This window comes from Bos javanicus, chromosome 7, assembly GCF_032452875.1.
Source record: "Bos javanicus breed banteng chromosome 7, ARS-OSU_banteng_1.0, whole genome shotgun sequence".
NCBI lineage: Eukaryota > Metazoa > Chordata > Mammalia > Artiodactyla > Bovidae > Bos > Bos javanicus.
This window is the reverse complement of record NC_083874.1, coordinates 26,098,890-26,126,135: the sequence shown is the minus strand read 5'-3', so window position 1 is coordinate 26,126,135 and position 27,246 is coordinate 26,098,890. Positions and strand designations below refer to the sequence as shown.

The following is a 27,246-nucleotide window of genomic DNA, read 5'->3' as shown; positions in this document are numbered from 1 at the left end:
GTTCACTCAAACTCACATCCATCGAGTCGGTGATACCATCCAGCCATCTCATCCTCTGTCATCCCCTTCTCCTCCTGCCCCCAATCCCTCCCAGCATCAGAGTCTTTTCCAATGAGTCAACCCTTCGCATGAGGTGGCCAAAGTACTGGAGTTTCTGCTTTACCATCATTCCTTCCAAAGAAATCCCAGGGCTGATCTCCTTCAGAATGGACTGGTTGGATCTCCTTGCAGTCCAAGGGACTCTCAAGAGTCTTCTCCAACACCACACTTCAAAAGCATCAATTCTTCGGTGCTCAGCTTTCTTCACAGTCCAACTCTCACATCCATACATGACCACAGGAAAAACCATAGCCTTGACTAGACGGACCTTTGTTGGCAAAGTAATGTCTCTGCTTTTTAATATGCTATCTAGGTTGGTCATAACTTTCCTTCCAAGAAGTAAGCGTCTTTTAATTTCATGGCTGCAGTCACCATCTGCAGTGATTTTGGAGATCAAAAAAAATAAAGTGTGACTGTTTCCACTGTTTCCCCATCTATTTCCTATGAAGTGATGGGAGCAGATGCCATGATCTTCGTTCTCTGAATGTTGGGATTTAAGCCAACTTTTTCACTCTCTTCTTTCACTTTCATCAAGAGGCTTTTTAGTTCCTCTTTGGAATATCCTATAATCTCCAGAAACATGCGTCTTCCCAAAGCACAGTTCCTTTCCTTAATATGGTGCAGGATGTATCTAATAAACCCAAACATCTTTAGTTTGCCTCTAACGAGAAAACAAATGTAGGTAAATGTAGACCTGTTTAGCAATTAATGTTCCAGTATTTCATTTGACTTAAAATGACCTGAGAAGTCAGTGAATTTTTATCATTTAACTTAACTTAAAGTTACCAAAATCTGGAGGGACTTTTAAGTAAATATCATAGGACAAGAGCTTTGCAGTAAATTCTATAGAAGTACTGAAAAGCTCTTATCCTACTTACAAGTGTAATCATACTGGGCAGTTTTCCTTCCTGACAAAGTTGATAACAGAAACAATATGTACTTAGTGATTTTCAGTAACCTAAGGTACAAGAAAAATATTATACTTAATGCTAATAACTCTAAAGACAGATCTGTATTAAATCCACAAGCTTAAGCTAGACAAGTTAATTTTTGACAAAGCCAGATATCTCATAGTTTTCCCACTTGAATGTAAAAGGCCTCCTTTTTTCTCCCTCAGTCTGGGGGACTCCAGGTGGACCCGGTGGTTTCTGAGAGTCCAGGCACAATAGTTACGTTGCAAAGGAAGAGGAGAAAGATGCAAGCTCCTCTCTTTTATTGTTTTGCTCTTTAAAATCCTACTAAGTAACCCAAGGCTGGAGTTTCAGGCAATGTAGGCTGTCTTTGCATTTCAAGACTTAAATGCTCCACTGTGCCCACACTGTAGACAGAGACTTGCAGGAGCAGCTGGACAGACAGAAGTACATAAAACAAAGATCCTTTTAAAAACATGTACCAATAACAGAAGGTGGACATCCCTGGCGGCTCAGATGGTAAAGAACCCGCTTGCCAATGCAGTAGATGTGGGTTCGATCCCTGGGTCTGGAAGTTCCCCTAGAGTAGGAAATGGCAGCCAACTCCAGTATTCTTGGCTGGAGAATCCCAGGGACAGAGGTGCCTGGCGAGCTACAGTCCATGGGGTTGCAAAGAGTCAGACACAACTTAGCTTCTAAACAACAATCACTGCCAATGACAGAAACTTAAAGACACAAACAAGGAGTCTTCATGATGAAGGGGATGGGAGTGTAGGGGTGAGCACCAAGGGAGAGATAAAGGGAGGAAGGACAGAAAAGATTGAAAAAGAGAAAGAAGCAGGAAGAGAGAGATTGCCATTTCAATCCACACCCCTGTGGGTGTCTATTCAGGTACCAACCTGTGCACTTCTAGAAAGGGTGAGTGAAGGAGGGAGCACCCTGTCCACTGTCCCCCAGGGTGACCAAGCTCAGGAACCAGCCAGTTGTACGTCATCTGTGGGACTCTCACCTATGCATACACCAGTCAATAGAAATCTGCTGCCTCAGCTTACTCCCAGGGGGGCTTCTCTTGGCGGCAGGAAAGTACAGATGAGAGAACTGGGGTGATAAGACTTCCAGCTACTGCACGACATGAGGTTTGAACCGCTATCATTCTTGTAAATCTCCCATTTGGGAGAGACCAAGGTCTCCCCGGTGTGAGGGGAGTCGCTCCCTGGCTACTTGTCACCCATCAGGGTGAGCCAGTCCCGGCCAGAGTGAGCAGGTCTCACAAGCTGAGAGGAGTGATTCTGAGGTTGTCTGACGTCCACTGTCTCGGATGGGTAGGACACAAGCTGGAGAGGACAGAGAGAGGAGAAGTAGAGAGATTTCAGGGGAGAGAAGGGGAAAATGGTGAGGGAGAAAAGACAAAGAGAAGGGGGAAAACCTTGCCCGAATGAGGGTAAGAGGCCAGGAGGGCAGACTTACCAAATGTAGTAACACTGAGACAAGAGAGTCAGGTGACAGCTTGTCACCCATGGGGAAGCTGCTTTCAAGTAGGCCCGAAGGTGCCCGGATCTTCTCCTGGGAAGGGGACAATCGTCCCTTTATGGTTACCACAAAGGATGTTACTGACCAGGGTTCTTGGCCTCCTTAATCAATAGAAATTGATAAGAGGACAGACATGAAATTCAGGCAAGGCTTTATTGGGGCCCTGCTGCAGCAAGGGAGCAAACACCAGTTTCCCTTGCTCCCTGAGGGGGCACAAGCTGGTCCCTTATATAGGGTGAGGGTTAGGGTGTTCAGGGGTTGGGCCAGAGGACTGCCTTAGGTGGTTTGTCCACCCTTGTGTGGTGTTGTGTGCAGGGGCGGTTGGGGGCCATAAGCTGTACCCTGCTTTTGTTCTTGGTTCTTCAGACATGGCAAATGGGCTGTTGGGTCTTCTCTGTATCTTGTCCATAATTTTCCCCAGCTGTGTGTGTTCACAGTTATTTTTAGCCCCTTATAGTTTCTTTGTATTTTGTTGCGTTAGTATACAATATTTTCCTTTCTGACTTATTTCACTGTCTAAAATAGGCTCTAGGTTCATCCACCTTATTAGAACTGAGTCAAATGCGTTCCTTTTTATGGACCTTGACAGTTTGGAGGAATACTGGTCAGATATGTTGTAGAATATATATTCTCATGGTTCCTCAGGATTATGGGTCTTTGGGAGGAAGACTACAGAAGAAAGTGCCATTTCATCACATCGTATAGAGGGTAGACTCTATCAGCATGGCTTACCACTGTTGATGCCGAGTTTGAGCCAAGGTGTTTTTTTACGAGAGCAAATGGAAAAGCAGAATTGCCATTCACTGACCAGGAAGAGTATAAGCAGAGTGATTTTGGAAACATTAAGAGTTTTAATTAGCCTTCTGGTTAAATACCAAAAAACTAAAGCTACTGAATAGGTTAGAGTTTAGGAGAGAAGTTAATGGTTGAACATATGAATGGTGGAATCTCTGGAATATAGATGCTATTTAAAGCCATGGACTAGATCACTAAGAACTTGAAAAAAGGGGTGCAGGGTTTTTTTTTTTTTAAGATTTCATCAGGAAGTTTTACTGCAAATGAGAACAGTTTTGGTTTTTACTTTTCTTGTTAAAACTTTTAATCTTTTTCCATTATTTCTGACTTTAAGTGAAATCTTCTAATAGCTCCGCATTAAGTATGATATTTTCTATGCTATTTTGCATATGCTCTTTATCAGGGAAAGATGCCTTCTAATTCTAGTTAACCAAGAACTATTGTGAATAGGAGTTGAACTTTCTCAAATGATTTTTTCTGTATCTGTTGGTATTATAGACTTCCTGGTGGCTCAGATGGTAAAGAATCTGCCTGCAATGTCGGAGACCTGCGTTTGATCCCTGGGTTGGGAAGATCCCCTAGAGGAGCGAATGGCAACCCACTCCAGTATTCCTATCTGGAGAATCCCTGTGGACAGTAGGGCTTAGAGTCCATGGTGTAACAAAGAGTTGGACATGACTAAGCACATGGCACGTTAGTATTATTAGATTGACTTTCTCACATTTAAAATTTATTAAATCATCAGTACATTCTTCTGAAATGGAACTATTCATTCCATTTCGAGAGAACCTAGTTAATCACCATGTATATCACCATCTTGCCATCATCATTCTTGTATCCTCTGCAATTCCATTTTGTAACATTTTATCTAGTACTTTTCATCTATATTCATGAATACAATGCCTTATTTTCTCATCTTATGTTGTTAGGAAAGTAAAAGTGTTAGTCATCAGTCGTGTCTGACTCTTTGTGACTGCATCAGACCAGATCAGATCAGTCGCTCAGTCGTGTCTGACTCTTTGCGACCCCATGAATCGCAGCATGCCAGGCCTCCCTGTCCATCACCAACTCCTGGAGTTCTCTCAGACTCACATCCATCGAGTCAGTGATGCCATCCAGCCATCTCATCCTCTGTCGTCCCATTCTCCTCCTGCCCCCAATCCCTCCCAGCATCAGAGTCTTTTCCAATGAGTCAACTCTTCGCATGAGGTGGCCAAAGTACTGGAGTTTCAGCTTTAGCATCATTCCTTCCAAAGAAATCCCAGGGCTAATCTCCTTCAGAATGGACTGGTTGGATCTCCTTGCAGTCCAAGGGACTCTCAAGAGTCTTCTCCAACACCACACTTCAAAAGCATCAATTCTTCGGTGCTCAGCTTTCTTCACAGTCCAACTCTCACATCCATACATGACCACAGGAAAAACCATAGCCTTGACTAGATGGACCTTTGTTGGAAAAGTAATGTCTCTGCTTTTGAACATGCTATCTATGTTGGTCATAACTTTCCTTCCAAGGAGTAAGCGTCTTTTAATTTCATGGCTGCAGTCACCATCTGTAGTGATTTCGGAGCCCAGAAAAATAAAGTCTGACACTGTTTCCACTGTTTCCCCATCTATTTCCCATGAAGTGGTGGGACCGGATACCATGATCTTCATTTTCTGAATGTTGAGCTTTAAGCCAACTTTTTCACTCTCCACTTTCACTTTCATCAAGAGGCTTTTGAGTTCCTCTTCACTTTCTGCCATAAGGGTGGTGTCATCTGTGACTGCATAGACTATAGCCTTCCATGCTCCTCTGTCCATGGAATTCTCCAGGCAAGAATACTGGAGTGAGGAGCCATTTCTTTCTCCAGGTGTCTCTGATGATAAAGAATCTGCCTGTGATGCGGGAGATCCACGTTCAATACCTGGGTTCAGAAGATCCCCTAGGAAAGGGAATAGCTACCAACTGCAGTATTCTTTGGAGAAGGCAATGGCACCCCACTCCAGTACTTTTGCCTAGAAAATCCCATGGATGGAGGAGCCTGCTAGGCTGCAGTCCATGGGGTCGCTAAGAGTCGGACAGGACTGAGCGACTTCACTTTCACTTTTCACTTCCATGCATTGGAGAAGGAAATGGCAACCCACTCCAGTGTTCTTGCCTGGAGAATCCCAGGGACGGTGGAGCCTGGTGGGCTGCCATCTATGGGGTCGCACAGAGTCGGACACGACTGAAGCGACTTAGCAGCAGCAGCAGCAGCAGCAGCAGTATTCTTGCCTGGAGAATCCTATGGAAAGAAGAGCCTGGTGGGCTACAGTCTGACAGGACTGTGTGACTAATGTTGTTCGGAAGTCATAATTAACATCTGTCTCAGAAATCACTTAACAATCCTTCACTTGTCAGGGAAGGAAATTGAAGCTCAGAGAAGGTAACTCCAGAGTTGCATTGTTAATTAGTGGCAGTATTAGATTTCTAGTCAGATATGCTTTCCACCTTACTCTGATGACCTGCTCAGCGACAGTTCTAAAAGAATGCCAGTGGGAAGACACCAAATGGCTATGTACATGCTTTTGGGTTGGTATGTGATATGTGAACTAGGGGGCTTTCCCAGTGGCTCATCAGTAAAGAATCTGCCTGCAATGCAGGAGACATGGGTTCAATCCCTGGGTTAGGAAGATCCCCTGGAGGAGGGCTTAGCAACCTGCTCCAGATTTCTTGCCTGGCAAATCCTACAGACAGAGGAGCCTGGCAGGTTATGATCCACTGGGTCGAAAAGAGTCAGACACAACTGTAACAACTGAGCATGCACACGTGTCACCTAGAGTCATTTATCTGCTAGGCTGTCTTTCCAAAATTTCATTTCTAAGCCTTTAAGAAAATGCTGAATTGCCAAAAGAATAAATACAAGTTTTGAGCTGTAATTATTGCTTGAAAATGAATGTGCTTATTAAAAACAACTGTGTTGTTTTTCCTTTTTCTTTTTTCTAAACTATGATGTAAAACCTAGAGGGGAGAAGTGGAGTGTTCTTAAATTCAAAGGTTTAGAAGCACTACTACAGGTATAAATATTTAGGAGTTATTAGGCATTGGAAACAACTAGTTAAAATTATGCAAACTTAACTTTGTAAAAATACAAGAGTCTAAAAAGATTTAGAATCTTTTGTAGTATTATTACATATTATCAGTGTGGTTTTTGTATTCTTTTTTTTTTTTTTTTACCAGAAAACTCATTTTACTTGCTTGGTTTCTCGTTTAAAGTAAAATTTCAGATTTTCCAAAGGAAGCATATTTGTTCTGCCTCCTACATGATTATTTTTAGCAAAATCTCATTTAGGGGAGAAAAGGAGATGATTGTAAGTGTTTTATGCAGTGTATGTTCTATGCATAGATCTTTATAGAAAATTCAAATCCATTCAAAAAAAAGTTTATAGAGTACTCACTCTGTGTAAGCATTTGAATATACTGGGATTCTAAAGACAAAGTTATTGCCATAAAGGAACTTATAAATGAACAGTGAATATAGACAACCAACAAAAATGCAATGCACAAAGATTTATAATGGAAGAAAACTTTGAGCTGGTTCTTGAAAAATGAGGAGTGGCTCAGACAGTAAAAAGAGTCTACTTGCAATGTGGGAGACCTAGTTTCAATCCCTGGGTCAGGAGGATCCCCTGGAGAAGGGCATGGCAGCCCACTCCAGTATTCTTGCCTGCAGAATCCCATGGACAGCAGAGCCTGGCAGTCGTCTGGGGTGGCGAAGAGTTGGACACAACTGAGTGACTAAGCATATCACAACACAAAAAGGGAAAAAGCCATGTCAGGAAGAGGGAGTGAACAGAGCAAAGGGTTGTGAGGTGGCGGATCCTTGAGGCTGGTGCCTGGGGATGGAGGAAGATGCAGAAAGAGAAGAGTCTGGAAAATAAAAATGAGTTTCACTGTTGATGTTTCACTACTCTCTTAATTCATCCCACCATCTCCTTCCCCCACTGTGCCCACAAGTCTGTTCTCTATGTCTGCATCTCCCTTGCTGCCCTGCAAAAAGGTTCATCAGTATCATCTTTTTAGATTCCCTTTATACATTAATATATGATATTTGTTTTTCTCTTTCTGACTTCACTCTGTATAACAGGTTCTAGGTTCATCCTCCTCATTAGAACTGACTCAAATATTACGGCTGAGTAATATTCCATTGTATATATGTACCACAGCTTCTTTATCCATTTGAAAGGCTGCTGCTGCAAGCCACGTGTTACATCGGGATACGTGACCTCCCGAGGAGAGGATTTCAATCCAGGGTCAGAGACGAGGCTTGACTACTTGCAGCTTTTTGTGTAGCAAAGTTTTATTAAAGTGTAATAGAGATAGGGAAAGCTTCTGACATAGACATCAGAAGGGGAAAGAAAGAGCGCACCCTTGCTAGTTTTTAGCAAGGCATTTTATGTCTGTTGGAGAGCTTCTAATCAGATAAAAGAAACACCTCGGGGTTGAGGGAGTTTCACCAGGCCCCTCTCCCACAACGTGTATTTTTGAGATAGGATGGCATGATGTGTGTCATCCCCAGCCATAAAGCAATTGACAGGAAAACTGGTGTGTTGAGCCATCATCAGTCCAAGGTTTGAGAAAAGAAAAAAAGAGGTTAGTCTTAGGAAGAAATAGTTTCATCAACAGAGAAGGGAAAAAAATATGCATGCCACTTGCAGTTTATTTCCTCCTGCTGCTTTGGGACCTCTCGCATTCTTACCTGTTATCCTCTCACATTCACATGTTGACGGACATCTAGGTTACTTCCATCCTAGCGATTGTAAATAGTGCTGCAATGAACATTTGGGTACATGTGTCTCTTTCAATTTCGGTTTCCTCAGGGTATATGCCTAGTAATGGGATGGCTGAGTCATACGGTAGTTTTAGTCCTAGTTTTTATTTTTTAAGGAATCTCCATACTGTCTTCAGTAATGCCAGTATCAATTTACATTTCCACCAACAGTGCAAGAAGGTTCCCTTTTTTCCACACCCTCTCCAGTGTGTATTGTTTGTGGATTGTTTAGTGATGGCCATTCTGACTAGTGTGAGGTGCTATCTCACTGTGGTTTTGATTTGCTGTTCTCTAATAATGAGTGACATTGAGCATCTTTTCATGTGTTTATTAGCCATTGTATGTCTTCTTTGGAGAAGTGTCTGTTTAGGTCTTTTAGCAGGTGGCTTCTTAACCACTGGACCATCAGGAAAGGCCTGATAAGTTGAGTTTTTAATATTTTACCATGCAAGCAATAAGGAGACAGAGTGTTTTTATAAATGCATATTTTTTTTAAAGATTCATTTATTTTCTCTTTTGGCTGTGGTAGATCTTCATAGCCACACGCAAGCCTTCTCTAGTGGCGAGTAGGGATTACTTTTTGAGGCAGCATGCAGGTTTATAATCACAGTGGATTCTCTTGTTACGGATCACAGGCTCAGTAGTTGCAACTTGCACACTCTAGATCACTGATTCAGTAATTGTGGCTCACGGCCTTAGTTGCTCTGCGGCATGTGGGATCTTCCCAGACCAGGGATTGAACCAGTGTCCCCTGCATTGCAAGGTGGATTCTTAACCACTAGACCACCAGGGAAGTTCCTATAAATGCTTATTTTAGGAAGGTAAGTTAGTTCGTTGAAGCAAACTGCAGTGGTGATGATTGTGGTTGTGCAGGCAAGGGGCAGTTACTGAATTTCCACACTGTAACTCACATGTTCAGAGAGTACCTCTTTACCAGCTCTGTAACTAGCATAAACACAAAATTTATTGTGTAAAGTGGAACACTTTTGAGAATAAAAAGCGGTTGCTTTTACTAGTTACGCTGGGAATACAGTCGTAAATTGGGAGTGTCCTTGGCAAATTGAGAGGTTGAGTTACTTTGTAACTAGACGAAGTTTTCTTTCCTGAAAACAAACAAGCACATCAAACTTTTATTTGGAAATTACAACTCAGACTCACCTAAATAAAAATCTTTTCAGTTTAAAATAGTCATTGTTGGGTGAATATTTAGACAATTTAAAAGTCAAACAGTAACACTTACACAGAGATTACTGTGAGTCTGGCGCTGTTCTAAGCACTTGCCACACATTTAGTTATTCAATCCACAAGTAAAAGACCGAGGAAAGTATTAATACAAGTTCTCAGTTTATAGGTGAAAAAAATCCAGACACGGTGATTTTAGGTGAATATGCCCAAGGCCAGCTGTTGACTTAGCAGGTATTGGCGGCAGCATTCAAGCCCAGGGCATCTGGTACCAACATCTGTGTCCCAATCTTCTTTACACTGCCTCTCAGACTCTTGGTCATGGCTTGCTTGCCTCCAAAATTTGAATTCTGGATAAACAAAGAGTAATTTTTTGGTATAGGGTATGGCACCCCTGGTGGCTGAGATGGTAAAGATTTCTGCCTGCAATGCAGGAGACCCAAGTTCGATCTCTGGGTTGGGAAATTCCCCTGGAGAAGGGAATGGCACCTCAATCCAGTATTCTTGCCTGGAGAGTTCCATGGACAGAGGACCCTGGTAAGCTATAGTCCATGGGGTCGCAAAGAGTTGGACATGACTGAGTGACTAACACACATGTTACATGCAGTGTTTGGGACAACCTTCCTCATTCCTAGTTGCCAAAGGCACTTCATATCCTCTTTTATAGGACTTGGGTGTGGGCATGAGACCTTGAGCTCTATGCCTGGGCCAGTACCCTAGAAACATCCACTGACATGTCTTTCATGGCTACACAACTCACAGACTGCTCTCTCAGTAGAGCCCATGTTGTCTCAAACAGATTCAACTCTGTCTCTAGTCCCAGTTGTGCAGTAGATGCTCAGAACCTCAGCCTGGTCTCCTCTCCACCTGAAGAAACACACATCCATATATTCACATGAACAGTACAAACTTTATGGACTGTTTTAAGACTATATATAGATCTGTTAGCTCTGAACTGAGCTAGGAAAAAGCCTCAACTCAAATGGGAAATAGTTTGGTTCGCTTTTGTTTTTGAGCCAGAAAAACAAAATTCTACTATAGCACTGTATATCTCATAGTAGCTCAGAAATGAACTCTATTATGTATTAGAGACTTCCTGTAAGAAGAAATTTGATGAATTATGCTAGTAGCCCAGGTGGCACTTTTGGTAAAGAATCCACCTGCCAGTACAGAAGACGCAGGAGACATGTGTTGAATCCCTGGGTTGGGAAGATCCCCTAGAGGAGGAAATGGCAACCCAATCCAGTATTCTTGCCTGGAAAATTCCAGGAAAAGAGGAGCCTGGCAGACTACAGTCTATGGGGCTGCAATGAGTCGGACATGACTGAGCACAAGACAAGACTACTAGCTAAAGCCAAAAGACCCAAGTAGTTTGTTGTCATTAAGCAATATTTTTCCCTGGACTACCCTCACTGCCCTTTGTCTAAGAACATACCTTCTAACCCATCACCTCAAATTTAGGCAAGGATTTGGGGGTAGAGATAAAGAATTCTGGGTTCTAATTCCAGGTCTACACACAATTCTCAGAGCCTTAGCTTTCTTATTTCTAATATTGGAATAATAGTAATAATACCTGACATACAAGTTCTTTTGAAATTCAAGTGAAACGTGATGAGTAAAACATATTACGAATGCAATTCAAGGTTAATGTCAAAACTCATATTATAATCCTGTTTATTTGGTTAACTCCTGTCTCTCATGACCCATATAGTGGGTAGAACAGTGCCCTTCACAAAAAAGATATGTCCACAGGGAACTTGTGAATAGGTGCTTATTTAGAAATAGGGTCTAGATCCTCAAGGAGCTTTAGATGAGATCATTGTGGATTTAGGGTGGGTCCCACATGCCAAGTGGGCCTTACAAAGCATCACTACAAACAAAGCTAGTGGAGGTGATGGAATTCCAGTGGAGCTCTTTCAAATCCTGAAAGATGATGCTGTGAAAGTGCTGCACTCAATATGCCAGCAAATTTGGAAAACTCAGCAGTGGCCACAGGACTGGAAAAGGTCAGTTTTCATTCCAATCCCAAAGAAAGGCAATGCCAAAGAATGCTCAAACTACCGCACAATTGCACTCATCTCACACGCTAGTAAAGTAATGCTCAAAATTCTCCAAGCCAGACTTCAGCAATATGTGAACCGTGAACTTCCAGGTGTTCAAGCTGGTTTTAGAAAAGGCAGAGGAACCAGAGATCAAATTGCCAACATCCACTGGATCATGGAAAAAGCAAGAGAGTTCCAGAAAAACATCTATTTCTGCTTTATTGACTATGCCAAAGGCTTTGACTGTGTGGATCACAATAAACTGTGGAAAATTCTGAAAGAGATGGGAATACCAGACCACCTGACCTGCCTCTTGAGAAACCTGTATGCAGGTCAGGAAGCAACAGTTAGAACTGGACATGGAACATAGACTGGTTCCAAATAGGAAAAGGAGTATGTCAAGGCTGTATATTGTCACCCTGCTTATTTAACTTATATGCAGAGTACATCATGAGAAACGCTGGGCTGGAAGAAGAACAAGCTGGAATCAAGATTGTGGGAGAAATATCAATAACCTCAGATATGCAGATGACACCACCCTTATGGCAGAAAGTGAAGAGGAACTCAAAAGCCTCTTGATGAAAGTGAAAGAGGAGAGTGAAAAAATTGGCTTAAAGCTCAACATTCGGAAAACGAAGATCATGGCATCCGGTCCCACCACTTCATGGGAAATAGATGGGGAAACAGTGGAAACAGTGTCAGACTTTCTTTTTCTGGGCTCCAAAATCACTGCAGATGGTGACTGCAGCCATGAAATTAAAAGACGCTTACTTCTTGGAAGGAAAGTTATGACCAACCTAGATAGCATGTTCAAAAGCAGAGACATTACTTTTCCAACAAAGGTCCGTCTAGTCAAGGCTATGGTTTTTCCTGTGGTCATGTATGGATGTGAGAGTTGGACTGTGAAGAAGGCTGAGCGCCGAAGAATTGATGCTTTTGAAGTGTGGTGTTGGAGAAGACTCTTGAGAGTCCCTTGGACTGCAAGGAGATCCAACCAGTCCATTCTAAAGGAGATCCGCCCTGGGATTTCTTTGGAAGGACTGATGCTAAAGTTGAAACTCCAGTACTTTAGCCACCTCATGCAAAGAGTTGACTCATTGGAAAAGACTCTGATGCTGGGAGGGATTGGGAGCAGGAGGAGAAGAGGATGACAGAGGATGAGATGGCTGGATGGCATCACTGACTTGATGGATGTGAGTCTGAGTGAACTCCAGGAGTTGGTAATGGACAGGGAGGCCTGGCGTGCTGCGATTCATGGGGTCTCAAAGAGTCAGACACAACTGAGTGACTGAACCAAACTGAACTGAACTACATGCTCAGCTGGTAGACAATCCACCTGCAATGCAGGAGACCTGGGTTTGACCCCTGGGTTGGGAAGATCCCCTGGAGAAGGGAACAACTACCCACTCCAGTATTCTGGCCTGGAGAATTCCATGGACTGTATAGTCCATGGGGTCATAAAGAGTCGGACATGACTGAGCGACTTTTACTACATGCAATGACGGGCCTGTTTATAAGAGAAAGGCAGACAGGAGAGAAGGCCATGTGGATACAAAGTCAGAGACTGGAGTCAGGCTCGCATGATCCAAAGAATAGCTGGCACCCCTCAAGCTGGATGAGATATGGAAGAGCTCTCAGAGAGGCCCTGCCTCTCTTCCAGTTCTCTAGAACTGTGAGAGAATAAATTTCTGTTGCTTTTAGCCAACCAGTCATGGTAATTTGCTTTGGAGGTCTTAGAACACTAATACAGTCACATCCAATCCATCAGGAAATCATGACAGCTTAAGCTTCAAAAGGTGTCCACACCATGTACTGTCCCCTGCCTGCCCCATTAGCTATACTAAGGCATGTGTGTGTGCTCAGTCATGTCTGACGCTTTGAGACCCCACACACTGTAGGCTGCCAGGTTACTCGGTACTCTAAGGCAGCATCACTTCATTGTGATCATTCTGCTTTTGTCTTTGCACCACCACCCCCTTCACAATTCTCAAACAGCAAACAGAATATGACTTAAAATGGAAGTCAAATCTTATCTGTCCTCTGCTCAAAACCTTCCACTTGCTTCTCATTTCTCTCCAGATATAACCCAAAGGCCTTAAGATGGCCTCCAAGGCTGGCTACCCTCTGGCCCTGCTATCTCTCTGACCTCATTTCTAACCACCGTCTTAGTCCCAATTTCCTTCTTGTTCTACAGACATGCCAGGCACCCTCCCTCAAAGCCTTTGGGTGTTCTTCCCTCTGTTCAAAGAATCACAGGGCTGCTTCCCTGTGATCTCAACTAAAATCCTACCTACTCAGAGACACCTTACACTTCTGGCCCATCCAAGGTGGCCTCCCCCAGTTATTATGAAGATCACATTACCCCATTGACTTTCCTCAAAGTGCCCATCGCAAACAGTACTCACTTTATTTTTCTGCTCATAGCCTGCCTCTCCCTTGAGAAGATCTGCCTCTCCCTCAGTGTAAGGATCTTGTCTGTCTTGTTCATTGCTACTTTCTAGTACTGATGCTCAGGACATTGCAGACACTAATAAATATTTGTTGATTGAATGGAGAAACCAACAGTTCTTACAGTTATTAAGGGTGTTGACCAAAAAGGATGGGAGATGGTAACTCTTTTCAGCACCACCCCAAACAGCACTCTATGGAGAGTAACCCAGACAGCCACCTACACACATTCTCCGGGGACAAGATAAGAGTCACCACCTCAGGGACCAATCCATTGAAGCTGCAAATCATTTTGTCTGAAGTTAGGGCACAGTTAAACAGTATTAACTCTTTAGTGAGGTATTTTAAAATGCTTTTAGCTGTCAAGTCTGAGAAATATATTAATGCTAATTCTATAGATGAGTTCCTGAAATAATTTGAAAATAAGGTAAACAACAGTTGTTTATATATTTAACACTCAGCAGCTTAAAAAGTGCTTTTGTGTGTCTTATTTTGATTCTCTTACCTGCTTGATTAGAGATGGCAAGTATTCTTATCTTACAGATAGAAATAGGGAGACTCAAAGAGAATGAGCGATCTGTATAAGGTAACATGACTGCACAAGCAACACTAGGGCAGTCGGGACTCAAACCAGGATTTCTGATCGCAAATTCTTTATATTCCACCATTGTACTGTATTGATTGATTGATTTAGGGTACATTATTGAGCACCGACCTTCAGGACCAGTTTTAAGTGCAGCACATAAGGTTAAGAAAGTGGATAATTTTCGATTTTCCATTAAAAATATGTGTAATACATGAACTTGGGGAAAATCAGTATAGTATCTGCCACCCTGCTCTCTCTCTTTCCGGAAGCAACCGCTCTTATCTAGAAATCTTTGAAAATACAAAGGATAAGTCTGTTTTGGGAGCGAAGTTGCCTGGAGGCGGCATGCCCTTGGGTTGGGGGGAGGTAATCGCCTTCCCTGGGGGCGGCCATGGAGTAAGTGAGTGAGTAAGAGTAAGTGAGCTACACCCAATAACAAGGGTTCCATTCTCGCATGCTGAGGTTGAGTAGTGGAAAGGAGGGCAGTCGTGTTTCTGGAGTGGGCAGCGCCCGCCCTGGTTGCACGAAGATCTTTGGACCCAGGTGCTCCAGCAGGTTTAACTGGCAGCGGCCTCTGGGGGCGGGGCTCTGGGGGGCGGGGCGTGGGGCGGGACTCAGCACGGGGCGGGGCGGCGCGCCGGGGGCGGGGCGGCGCGCCGGGGACGTGGCAGCCTCAGGGACAGGCGCCTCCGGTGGCCATCTTGGAGGCGGGCGCGCGCGCTGCAGGGTCTTACCTGCGTCTTGCTCGTCTTCTCACAGCAGTAGTCTTACACCCAGCCTGTCTAGCCTCCACTTTTCATTGCCACGCAGACACTATCTGGAGCCTGCAGGTAAGCGTTAGTCCGGCAGCAATGCGGGTGCATGTGGGCGGTGGGATGGGGCTCAGGCGCCCAAACCAGCGCCCAGGGGCGCCTTGCCTGCGAGGTGGGCGGGCCGGCGGGGCCGGGAGGCGAGGGTCGCTCAGAGCTCCTCACTGGTACAGTCCAGGCTCCCGCTGTTGGAGCGTCCAGAGTTCAGCTCAGGCACCGGTAGGCTTCATGAAGCAAGCATTCCCGCTGTGGATTTTGCGGAGAGTGCGGCCCGGGGGTCTTGGCCGGTTCTAGGGTCCACTCCCCGGACCCACACCGGCGCCCCCGGGCTATTTGGCTCCACCTTCCACCGCGCTGGCCAGAGGGGAGAGACCGGAGGCAGGCGACCTTGGCCCGGCCCAGCCCGCCTGGAGACGTGGCAGAGCTTGGGGGGAGGCCGCTCCCTCCTAGGAGACTCCCGGGTCAACAAATGGGGGTGGGCACTAAAAAGTAGCTTCTTTAACAGTGGGTTCCCCCATAGATGCCTAGCGCCGCTCAGGAGGGCTTTTGCACTCTGCTGTCTCTTTGTTCATTTCTGGGGCCTGCTTCGAGCAAATTTGAGGGATAGCCTGTGTCCTGGATTGGCAGAATTTGTCCAGTTTAAGAGTGTCGTTGGAAGTAGTTCTTAAGAGACAGCATGTATCTTTCTTCGAACATGACACATTTTGACATTCCAGTCTTTTTCCTTTACAGCCGCTATTTGGTCAGTGAACATTTATAGAAGTTATTTTTGGGATCAGAACTGGGAATGCAGAGACAAAACTCAGACCTTCCTGCAGAAGTGCTCACTAAAGGGTAGTAGAGAGCATCTTTTGAACCGGTAGCACATCAACAGTAGTAATTGTTTTTAATAAGATTTTATGTTTATCAGAGGTTCATTAGTCCATCTCTTGCATCTTTATAAGTAGCCACCTTTAAGAGAAAATCCAGGGCACAAGAAAATTGGAAGAGCAGAGTGCATCCAGAAACGGACCCAGTTTTCCAACCCATTTCCATCACTTTTTCTTTAATGCTGATACATTAATATACTTTTTGTGTTGAGACTAAGCATTAGAACCTCACCCAACTCTGACATTTCCCTGTTACTTTTATCACAGTAACTTTTCTCTTGTAGATGGTATTATATTCCCTGGTGGCTCCATGGTTAAGAATCCTCATACAGTGCAGAAGACTTGGGTTTGATCCCTGGGTGGGCAAGATCCCCTGGAGGAGGAAATGGCTAGCCTGCAGAATTCTGGCCTGCAGAATTCCATGGACAGAGGAGCCTGGTAGGCTACAGTCCAAGGGTCACAAAGAGTCAGACACGATTGAGTACACTGTTTATGAATCCAAGATTTACCCAATATTGTTGTTAAGCTAGTTCTCAAACAGTCTAGCTTTTAAAGACAGAAAGAAATTGACCAATATTCCATTTTATGGGTTGTATTCATTGTACAAGTTCGTTTGCAAGTGCATTCAGTAATGTTTATCTTTAAATTTGACTCCCACAAATCACTTTGAGGATTGGTAGCATTTGTAGTAGGAAGATGAATAACCAGTGGAAAAATGAGATGAAAAGAGATAGCTTTGTTAGGGAGTGATAAAGTCCCCAGAAGATGGTTCTGTCCCATATTATCTACCTTTGATCTGTTGTTAAGTCACTGAGTCGTGTCTAATTCTTTTCAACCCCATGGACTGCAGCATGCCAGGCTTCCCTGTCCTTCACTGTCTCCCAGAGCTTGCTCAAACCTATGTCCATTGAATCAGTAATGCCATCCATCCATCTCATCCTCTGTGCTCACCCCTTTCTCCTCCTGCCTTCAATCTTTCCTAGCCTCAGGGTCTTATCCAGTGAGCTATCTGTTTGCCTCAGGTGGCCGAAGTATTGGAGCTTTAGCTTCAGCATCAGTCTTTCCAATGGATATTCAGGGTTGACTTCCTTTAGGATTGACTGTTTGGATCTCCTTGCTGTCCAAGGGACTCTCAAGAGTCTTCTCTGGTACCATGATTCAAAAGCATCAATTCCTCGGCATTCAGCCTTCTTTATGGTCCATCTCTCACATCTGTACATGACTACTGGAAAAATCATAGCTTTGACTATCGGACTTTTGTTGGCAAAGTGATGTCTCTGTTTTTTAATACACTGTCTAGGTTTATCATAGCTTTTCTTCCAAGGAGCAAATGTCTTTTAATTTCATGGCTGCAGTCACTGTTCCACAGTGATTTTGGAGTTGAAGAAAATAAAATTTGCCACTGTTTTCACTTTTCCCCCATCTATTTGCCATGAAGTGATGGGACCAGATGCTATGATCTTAGTTTTTTGAATGTTGAGTTTTAAGCCACCGTTTTCACTCTCCTCTTTCACCCTCATCGAGAGTCTCTTTAGTTCCTTTTCACTTTCTGCCCTAAGGGTAGAAGGGCATCTATACATCTGAGGTTTTTGATATTTTGATATTTCTCTCAGCAATCTCAGTTCCAAATTCTGCTTCATCCAGCCCGGGCCTTTCACATGATGTACTCTGCTTATAAGTTTAATAAACGGTGACAATATACAGCCTTGACGTACTCCTTTCCCAATTTTGAACCAGTCCATTGTTCCATATCCTCTTTTAACTGTTGCTTCTTGACCTACATACAGATTTTTAAGGAGGCAGGTAAGGTGGTCTGGTATTTCTGTCTCTTTAAGAATTTTCCAGTTTACTGTCATCCACACAGTCAAAGGCTTTAACATAGTCAATGAAGCAGAAGTAGATGTTGTTGAATGAAAGGATTTTGCCTGTTGGGATCTCTGCTTCCTACTTCCTGCCCATAGATCTTTCATCTACACTCAACAGCAAAACTTTTAAAAGTGTTGTACATATTTGCTTTACTTCCTACCTCAGTCCAGTTGAAACTGGTTGCTATCTTCACTCCATTTTGGAAACAGTTCTCACTAAGTTTTAACTCCAGTTTGGGAAATCTGTTCACTTTTTCATATATCATCCTATTTGGCTTCTGTGCAGCATTTGATCGGAGAAGGCGATGGCACCCCACTCCAGTACTCTTGCCTGGAAAATCCCATGGATGGAGGAGCCTGGTGGGCTGCAGTCCATGGGGTCGAGAAGAGTCAGACACGACTGAGCGATTTCACTTTCACTTTTCACTTTCCTGCATTGGAGAAGGACATGGCAACCCACTCCAGTGTTCTTGCCTGGAGAATCCCAGGGACGGGAGAGCCTGGTGGGCTGCCGTCTGTGGGGTCACACAGAGTTGGACACTACTGAAGCGACTTAGCAGCAGCAGCAGCATTTGATACCGTTGCCTTGAAACACTCTTCTCTGGTTTTTGGACACCGCTGCCTTCTGGTGTTTTTCCTGTTTTTGTGGTCTCTGCAGGTGTTTTTTTCCCCTCCTTGGCTATTCTTTAAGGATTCGTTGAGCCGTCTTCTTTTTTCACTTAGTCTTCTCAGATTATCTCTTTTCAGCACATGACTTTAGAGATTATCAGTGAACTGACGAAGCCCACATTTATGTGGTTTCTGAGCTGCAAAACAAGTCAGCTGTACTTGGTTGTTTCAAGGAGTTTGCACTTGGCATGTCCAATATTAAATACTCTGTAATCCCTTCTTTCCCAAAACATCAGACAGCACTTTGACGTCCTCCAGTGTCCCTTATCTTATTGAATGGCACCACCATCTGTCCAGGTGTGCACGTCATGCCTCTCCCTTTTCTGGACCCCATATCCAGTCTATTGCTGGGTCTTACCACTTAAACATCTCCTGAGTCTATCCAGTCTTCTCCATCTCCACTGTCATAACTTGAGGCTAAACCAAAGTTTTTCAGCCTTGGCATTATTGGTGTTTGGGGCCAGATAATTCTTGTGGGGACTGTCCTGTGCATTGTAGAATTTTTAGCTGTATCCCCAGCTTTTACCTACTGGATGCCCCTAATACTCTCTAATTGGTTTTTGTTTTTTTTTTTTTTTTTTAATATTTATTTGGCTACACTGGGTCTTAGCTGTGGCATGCGAGATCGTTCTTTTCAGTGAATGGGTTTCTCTGGTTGCAATGTGCGGGCTCAGCAGTTGGAGCGTGCACGCTTAGTTGCCCTGCCGCATGTGGTGATCTTAGTTCTCCAACCAGCGTTCGAACCCACGACCCCTGCACTGGAAGGCAAATTCTTAACCATTGAACCACAAAAATGTCTTCAGTTCAGTCGCTCAGACGTGTCCGACTCTTGGCGACCCCATGAATTGTAGCACGCCAGTCCTCCCTGTTCATCACCACCTCCCTGAGTTCACTCAAACTCAGTCCATCGAGTCGGTGATGGCATCTAGCCACCTCATCCTCTGTCGTCCCCTTCTCCTCCTGCCCCCAATCCCTCCCAGCATCAGAGTCTTTTCCAATGAGTCAACTCTTTGCATGAGGTGGCCAAAGTACTGGGGTTTCAGCTTTACCATCATTCCTTCCAAAGAACACCCAGGACTGATCTCCTTTAGAATGGACTGGTTGGATCTCCTTGCAGTCCAAGGGACTCTTCAAGAGTCTTCTCCAACACCACAGTTCAAAAGCATCAATTCTTCAGCGCTCAGCTTTCTTCAGTCCAACTCTCACATCCATACATGACTACTGGAAAAACCATAGCCTTGACTAGACGGACCTTTGTTGGCAAAGTAATGCCTCTGGTTTTTTAATATGCTATCTAGGTTGGTCATAACTTTCCTTCCAAGGAGTAAGGGTCTTTTAATTTCATGACTGTAGTCATGAAATTACTGCAGTCATCCGCAGTGATTTTGGAGCCCCCCAAAATAAAGTCTGACACTGTTTCCACTGTTTCCCCATTTATTTCCCATGAAGTGATGGGACCAGATGCCATGATCTTCGTTTTCTGAATGTTGAGCTTTAAGCCAACTTTTTCACTCTCCACTTTCACTTTCATCAGGAGGCTTTTGAGTTCCTCTTCACTTTCTGCCCTAAGGGTGGTGTCATCTGCATCTGAGGTTATTGATATTTCTCCTGGTAATCTTGATTCCACCTTGTGCTTCTTCCAGCTTCAGACACTGCCAAATGACCCCTGAGGGGCAAATCACCCTTCTCCACTCCCTGTTTGAGAATCACTAGTCTAGAATGCTATTTGAAATACTTCTGTATCCTTCTTAAGGGTCTCCCTGTGTCTGTTCTACGTAGAAGCCCTATGGCATGGTCTGCATTCTTTGGTCAGAGGAATGTTTTCAAAACACAAATATGAATTGCCTAAAGCAGCCTAAATGTCCTTCAGCAAATAAATGGATAATCAAACAGTGGTACATCTATAAAATGGCATAGTTTTCAGCAATGAAAAAGAACCAACCGCCGATCCATCCAACGGCTTGGATGGATCTTGAGAGCACTCTTTTGCATGAAAAAAGCCAATTTCAGAAGGCTGTATGCAGTATGGTTTTATTTTTGTAACATTCATGAAATGAGAAAATAGAGAACAGTTGTTTGTCAGGGTGTATGGCGGATGAGAGGGTGTAACCAAGGAACAGCATGTGGGAGTTTGTTTGGGGAGATGGAACAGTTCTGTGTCCTGATTGTGGTGGTGGCTCCCTGAGTCAGTGCATATGATGAAATGTCATAGAACTGCATACAGACTCACACATGTAAATAAAAGCAGGTGAAATCCAAAGAAGGTTTATACTTCAGTTACTCGTATTGTGCCAGAGTTAATTTCCTAGACTTTATGGTTGAACCCTAGTTATGTAGGATGCTGTCACTGGAAGGAGCTGGGTTAGGGCACTGATGAACTCTGCTCTATATTGGCATCTTCCGTGAGCCGGAAATTCCTTCAAAGAAGTTAAAAGACAAATACATCATCCCTAGTTTGAATGCCCCCACAGTGACTTTCTCTTAGAAGATTCCACTCTTTAACATGGCTTGTAAATCTCAGTACAGTCTGGGCTCCCATCAGGTCTGCGATCCTCATTCCTGTTCCTTTCTGACTCTATATAGTCACTTTTCCTGGCATGTACCCTCCTTGTCTTCTTTCCCTTTCCTAATTAAATCCTGATCATCCCTTTCTGACCCCCAAGTCAAAGTCATTTTCTAGCAAACAGAATTGTTCTTGCCCTCAGAGCACATCATTCAGGCTGCAGTTCACTGTATGTTGGTGTTATTGATTGTCTCCGGGGCTGGACTGTAAGTATCCTGTTTGCTTTTGCTTACCCTCTTATTTCCAGAGGCACCAGTGTAGTGCTTGGCAAGTGGTTGACCTTCGCTGAATATTGGTAAAATGAATAAAAACTTCAAAAATGTATTTGATGTATTTAGAAGTTCTGATTTTATACTTGAAGCAGGCTTGAAAGTTTGTAATTTTTAAGGAAATTTTCTAACATCTTGTAATCCATTTTTGTCTGTTAGGAAAAATGCTCGTGGCACTTTTGCTAAAACCTGACTTTTCTAAAAGCTGAGACCTAGTCATTTAGCCATTATGTTGTTTAGTTGCTGTCATGTCTGACTTGCAACCCGGTAGACTAGCCTGCCAGGCTCTCCTGTCCATGGGATTTCCTAGACAAGAATATTGGAGTGGGATGCCATTTCCTTCTCTAGGAGATCTTCCTGACCCAGAGATCAAACCTGTTTCTCTTGGCTTGGTAGGTGGGTTGACCATTATGGGGGTACTTTTTAGAATGTAAACAAAGAAAAACTGGGACTAGGGAAGAATACTGGAGTGGGTTGCCTATTCCTTCTCTAGGGGATCTTCCCAACCCAGGGATCGAACCCACATCTTCTGCATCGGCGTGTAGATTCTTTTCTCTGAGCCACCTGGGAAGTGGAGTAGCCTGTTAACAGGAGTAGCCCATGTACACTGCTTAGTGAGGAGGGAGGAAGTGTTTCAAAAATACTTTACATATTTTTGAAGTAGTAGTGACTGGAATCTAGATATAAATCTAACATGCATTCCTGTGGCAGAAATTAAATTAGTAATTTACTATTTGAAATATATTGGGTAATTACATAGCTAACATAAAATTATTTCTCAATTATGAAGTAGGTGTATGAAAATGTCTCAGATTGTTTGTGCATTAAATAGTCTCACAGACTACTTTTTTAGAAATTTTGACAAATCCTTCACCTGGAAATAAGTGGCATTGTATACAGTAAAAACAGACATCTCTCTGTTGGTTATTTATTTATATTTGAGCTATGTAATTTTTATTTTATTGGCATGTAGTTGCTTTACAATGTTGTGTTAGTTTCTGCTGTACAACAAAGTGGATCAGCTCTATGAATACATATATCCCCTCCCCCTTAAACCTCCTTCCCACCCCCCCACCCCAGGCCCTCCCCTGTAGGTCATCACAGGGCCCTGAGCTGAGTTCCCTGTGTTACACTCTCCCCTCCCTATCTGGCCTACATGTGGAAGTGTGTATAGTCAGTCCTGCTCTGCAGCTTATCTCCCCCTTGCCCTCTTCCCACCCCACCACCATGCCCACATGTCTCTTCTCTGTGTCTGCATCCCTGTTCCTACCCTGCAAACAGACTCGTCTGTACCATCTTTCTAGATTTCATACATATGTGTTAACTCAGGATATTTTTCTCTTTCTAACTGACTTTACTCTGTATGACAGACTTGGGTCTATCCCCAACCCAGTTTTGTTCCTTTTTATGACTGAGTAATATTCCATTGTGTGTATGTACCCCTACATCTTCTTTATCTATTCATCTGTTGATGGCCATCTAGGTTGCTTCCATGTCCTGGCTGTTGTAAATGGTGCTGCAGTGAGCATTGGGGTGCGTGTGTATTTTGAATTACGGTTTTCTCAAGAGTATGTGCCCAAATGGTGGGATTGCTGGATCATATGTTAGTTCTATTTTTAGTTTTCAAAGGACCCTCTATACGGTTCTGCTAGAAGCTCTTATCAATTTACAGTCTCATAGTGTGCGAAGGTTCCCTTTTCTTCACGCCCTCTCCAGCATTTATTGTTTGTAGATTTTTTGATGATGGCCGTTCTGACCAGTTGTGAGGTAATATCTCATTGTATTGATTTGCATTTCTCTAGTAATAAATGATGTTGAGCACTTTTTTATGTGTTTATTAGACATTTGTGTGTCTTCTTTGAAGAAGTGACTATTTAGGTCTTCCATCCATTTTTTGATTGGGCTGTTAATTTTTTTGATATTGATCTACATGATTTGCTTGTATATTTTGGAGATTAATCCCTTGTCCGTTGTTTCATTTGCAAATACTTTCTCCCATTCTAAGGAATGTCTTCTCATCTTGTTTATGGTTTCCTGCTTTGTAAAAGCTTTCTAAGTTTTATTAGGACCCATTTGTTTATTTTTGGTTTTATTTTTTTTTAGGAGGTGGGTCAGAAAGGATCCAGCTGCATTTTATGTCAGAATGTTTTATGTTTTCCTCTTAAGAATTTTATAGTGTCTAGACTTGCATTTAGATTTTTAATCTATTTTGAGTTTATTTTTTGATGGTGTTAGGAAATGTTCTAATTTCATTCTTTTACATGTAGCTGTCCAGTTTTCCCAGCACCCTTACTGAAGAGGCTGTTTTTCTCCATTGTATCGTCCTGCCTCCTTTGTCAAAGATTAGGTGCCCGTTGGTGCTTCAGGTTATCTGTAGACATTGAACTGTATTTCTGTTTTGTGCCAGTACTGTATTGTCTTGATTAGTGCAGCTTTGGAGTACAGTCTGAAGTCACGGAGCCTGATTACTCTAGCTCACTCTTTCTCAAGATTGCTTTGGCTGTTCGGGGTCTTTTGTGTTTTCATACAAATTGTAAAAATTTTTTGTTCTAGTTCTGTGAAAAATGGCATTGGTAGTTTAAGAGGGATTGCACTGAATCTGTAGATTGCTTTGGATAATGTGATCATTTTCACAATATTGATTATTCAGACGAAGAACTTAGTATAGCTCTGTGTCTGTTTGCGTTGTCTTTGATTTCTTTCATCAGGGTCTTATAGTTTTCTGCATACAGGTCTTCTGTTTCTGCAGGTAGGTTTATTCCTAGGTGTTTTATTCTTTTTGTTACAATGGTAAATGGGATTGTTTTCTTAATTTCTCTTTCTGATCTTCCATTGTTAGTGAGTGGAAATGCAGGAGATTTCTGTGTATTGATTTTGTACCCTGCAACTTCATTGGTTAGCTCTGGTAGTTTTCTGGTGGCATCTTTAGGATTTTCCATGTACACTACCATGTCATCCACAGTGAGTTTTATTTCTTCTTTTCCAATTTGTATTCCTTTTATTTCTTTCTGTTCTCTGATTTCTGTGGCTAGGACATCTAGAACGAACTATGTTGAATAATATTGGCCAGAGTGGGCACCCTTGTCTGGTTTAGAGAAAATGCTTTCAGTTTTTCACTGTTGAGAATAATGTTTGCTGTGGATTTGTCATATATGGCATTTACTGTGTTAAGGTAGGTTTGCTCTGAGCCCGTTTTCTGAAGCGTTTTTGTAATAAATGGGTATTGAAATTTGTTGGAAGCTTTTTCTGCATCTATTGAGATTTTCCTATGATTTAGGCCTTCCATTTGTTAATATTGTGTGTCACATTGATTGATTTGCATATATTGAAGAATTCTTCCATCCCTGGGATTAAACCCCACTTGATCATGGTGTGTGATCCTTTTAATGTATGGTTGGATTCTGTTTGCTAGTATTCTGTTGAGGATTTTCATGTCCATGTTCATCAGTGATGTTGGCCCGTAATTTTCCTTTTTGTGTGATGTCTTGGTTTTGGTATCAGTGATGGTGGCCTCACAGAATGAGTTTGGGGGTGTTCCTCCCCCAACAATTTTTTTTTTTTTTTTTTGAAGAGTTTGAGAAGGATAGGTGTTAGCTCTTCTCTAAATGCTTTATTTGCTAACTATACAAGCTAAAGCTGAAACTCCAGTACTTTGGCCACCTCATGCGAAGAGTTGACTCATTGGAAAGGACTCTGATGCTGGGAGGGATTGAGGGCAGGAGGAGAAGGGGACGACAGAGGATGAGATGGCTGGATGGCATCACCGACTCGATGGACGTGAGTCTGAGTGAACTCTGGGAGTTGGTGATGGACAGGGAGGCCTGGCGTGCTGCGATTCATGGGGTCGCAAAGAGTTGGACACGACTGAGTGACTGAACTGAACTGATACAAGGTTTAAAAGTATACTTTTTATTACTGTGTAATCTTTATTACATTTTAATATTTTTACAGTTGTACTGAAATTGAAAAATGATGGAAGAAAGTGGAATAGAGACAACGCCACCTGGGACCCCCCCACCGAATTCTGGGGGCCTGGCTTCTGCTGCGCTCTCCTCCTCCCCGGCTCCTTTAGGTACGTGCAGTTGTCTAGCATCAGTGGGTTTTGAGGAGAGTCAGGATACTGTCGTCTTTTCTCAGAGTCATTTAACAAAAGCCTAGAGACATACCTCAGAGATACTGTGAGTTCAGTTCCAGAACACTGCAGTAAAGCAAGTCACATGATTTTTTTTATTTCCTAGTGCATATAGAAATTACGATTGCACTATACTGTAGTCTGTTAAGTGTGTAATAGATTATGCCTATGTCTAAAAAGAAAACAATGTACCCACTTCAAAATGTACCCACTTCAATTACATACTTTGCTAAAGCATTGCTTTAAAATGCTGGCTATCATCTGGGCATTCAGCAAGTTGTAATCTTTTTGCAGTGCCAAAGATCAGTGATCATGCATCACCATAACAAATACAATAATAATGTGAAATGTGAAATATTTTGAGTGGTACCAGAATGTCACACAGAGACACAAAGAACAAATGCTGCCGGGTAAAACGGCACCGATAGACTTGCTTGACGTAAGGTTTGCTGCAAACCTTCAATTTGTAAAATGAAGCAAAATAACGTGAGGTGTGCCTATATATTAAAACTTTTGTAATCTTTGCCAGGATGAAGGTAAATAGCCTTTTTTATTTAAGCCCAAAGGCAGAAAACATCTTTGTTTTGCTTTAATTTTTATTTTTTGTTTTCAGATTAACTAGAAATCATCTTTGTTATGACAGAAATATCCTAAAAAGCGCATTAGCTTTGTCTAATGTTCTGTGACTTCGTGGAGATTAACCTTCTGACCAAAGTTTTTGAGCCCTAAATTGTGAGGTTTTATGCTTGTATTAGCAGAAATGAAAAGCAGGTCTGTTTTATTAAAAGCACAACAAAACAAACAGAAACACAAAGATGTGCAATACCATAACTTAATTTTATATACCTGCTGCTTTTACTCATGGGAATTGAAAGTCATTTGCACTCAGTCATACTCACGTATTGTTAATTATGTATTTAAAGATAACTCTTGGGAATAGGGTCTGTTAAATTTAAAAATTTTCCAAGATGGTAATAAGATACTTTGAAAACTAAGTGAAAAGCATGTCACTGAAGTGTGATTTTCCCTCCCCTCTTTCCTAGCCGCAGCCAGCACCTTCTCTTCTCCAAGCGCCTCCTCTGTGCAGAGCCTGCCGCCTCAGGTGTACTCCACCCCCCAGCCTTCCCTGCCTCCTGTGCAGCCTGCGGCACCCTTGCCCTTTGTGCCATCTTCACCAGTTCCTTCCGTTCCTCCGCTCGTTACCTCTCTGCCACCTCCTGCTTCTCCACCTACGGCTGCTGCCTTCAGTCATCCTCCTCTATCCCACTTCCTGCCTTCCACCTCTGCCCCAAACACTCTCTTATCTGCACCCCCTTCGGGTCCTCCCACTTCGGGATTCTCTGTTGGCTCAACTTACGACATTACGAGGGGACATGCAGGAAGAGCTCCACAGACACCCCTGATGCCATCGTTTTCTGCACCTCCAGTGACAGGTATTCTCTCATTGACACTTTGAAACAGGTGGCTGGCTATAGGGAATGTATTCTCTGTTTTTTTTTTTTTTAAACAGCTTTATCGAGGTGTAATTCCCATACAATTCACTTTCACGTGTACAGTTTAATAGTTGTTACTATATTTACCAAGTTGTGCAGCCATCACCACAGTCAATTTTAGAACCTTTTAATCACCCCCAAAGAAACTGCACACCTGTTAGCAGTCACTCCATACATCTCCCAATCCTCATGGT

At 43.0% G+C, this 27,246-nt stretch overlaps 1 protein-coding gene across 1 annotated transcript in view; it reads left to right on the top strand.

Moving 5' to 3' along the window:
* Positions 1–15,054: 15,054 nt before the first annotated feature.
* Positions 15,055–27,246, top strand: part of PRRC1 (proline rich coiled-coil 1) — a 49,313-nt gene continuing 37,121 nt past the window's right edge. Inside the window, exons 1-3 of the mRNA XM_061422906.1 lie at positions 15,055–15,213; positions 25,379–25,499; positions 26,603–26,992. Of these exons, the coding sequence (XP_061278890.1) occupies positions 25,397–25,499; positions 26,603–26,992 (493 nt within the window). The 5' untranslated portion in view covers positions 15,055–15,213; positions 25,379–25,396. The remainder of the gene's footprint in view (positions 15,214–25,378; positions 25,500–26,602; positions 26,993–27,246) is intronic.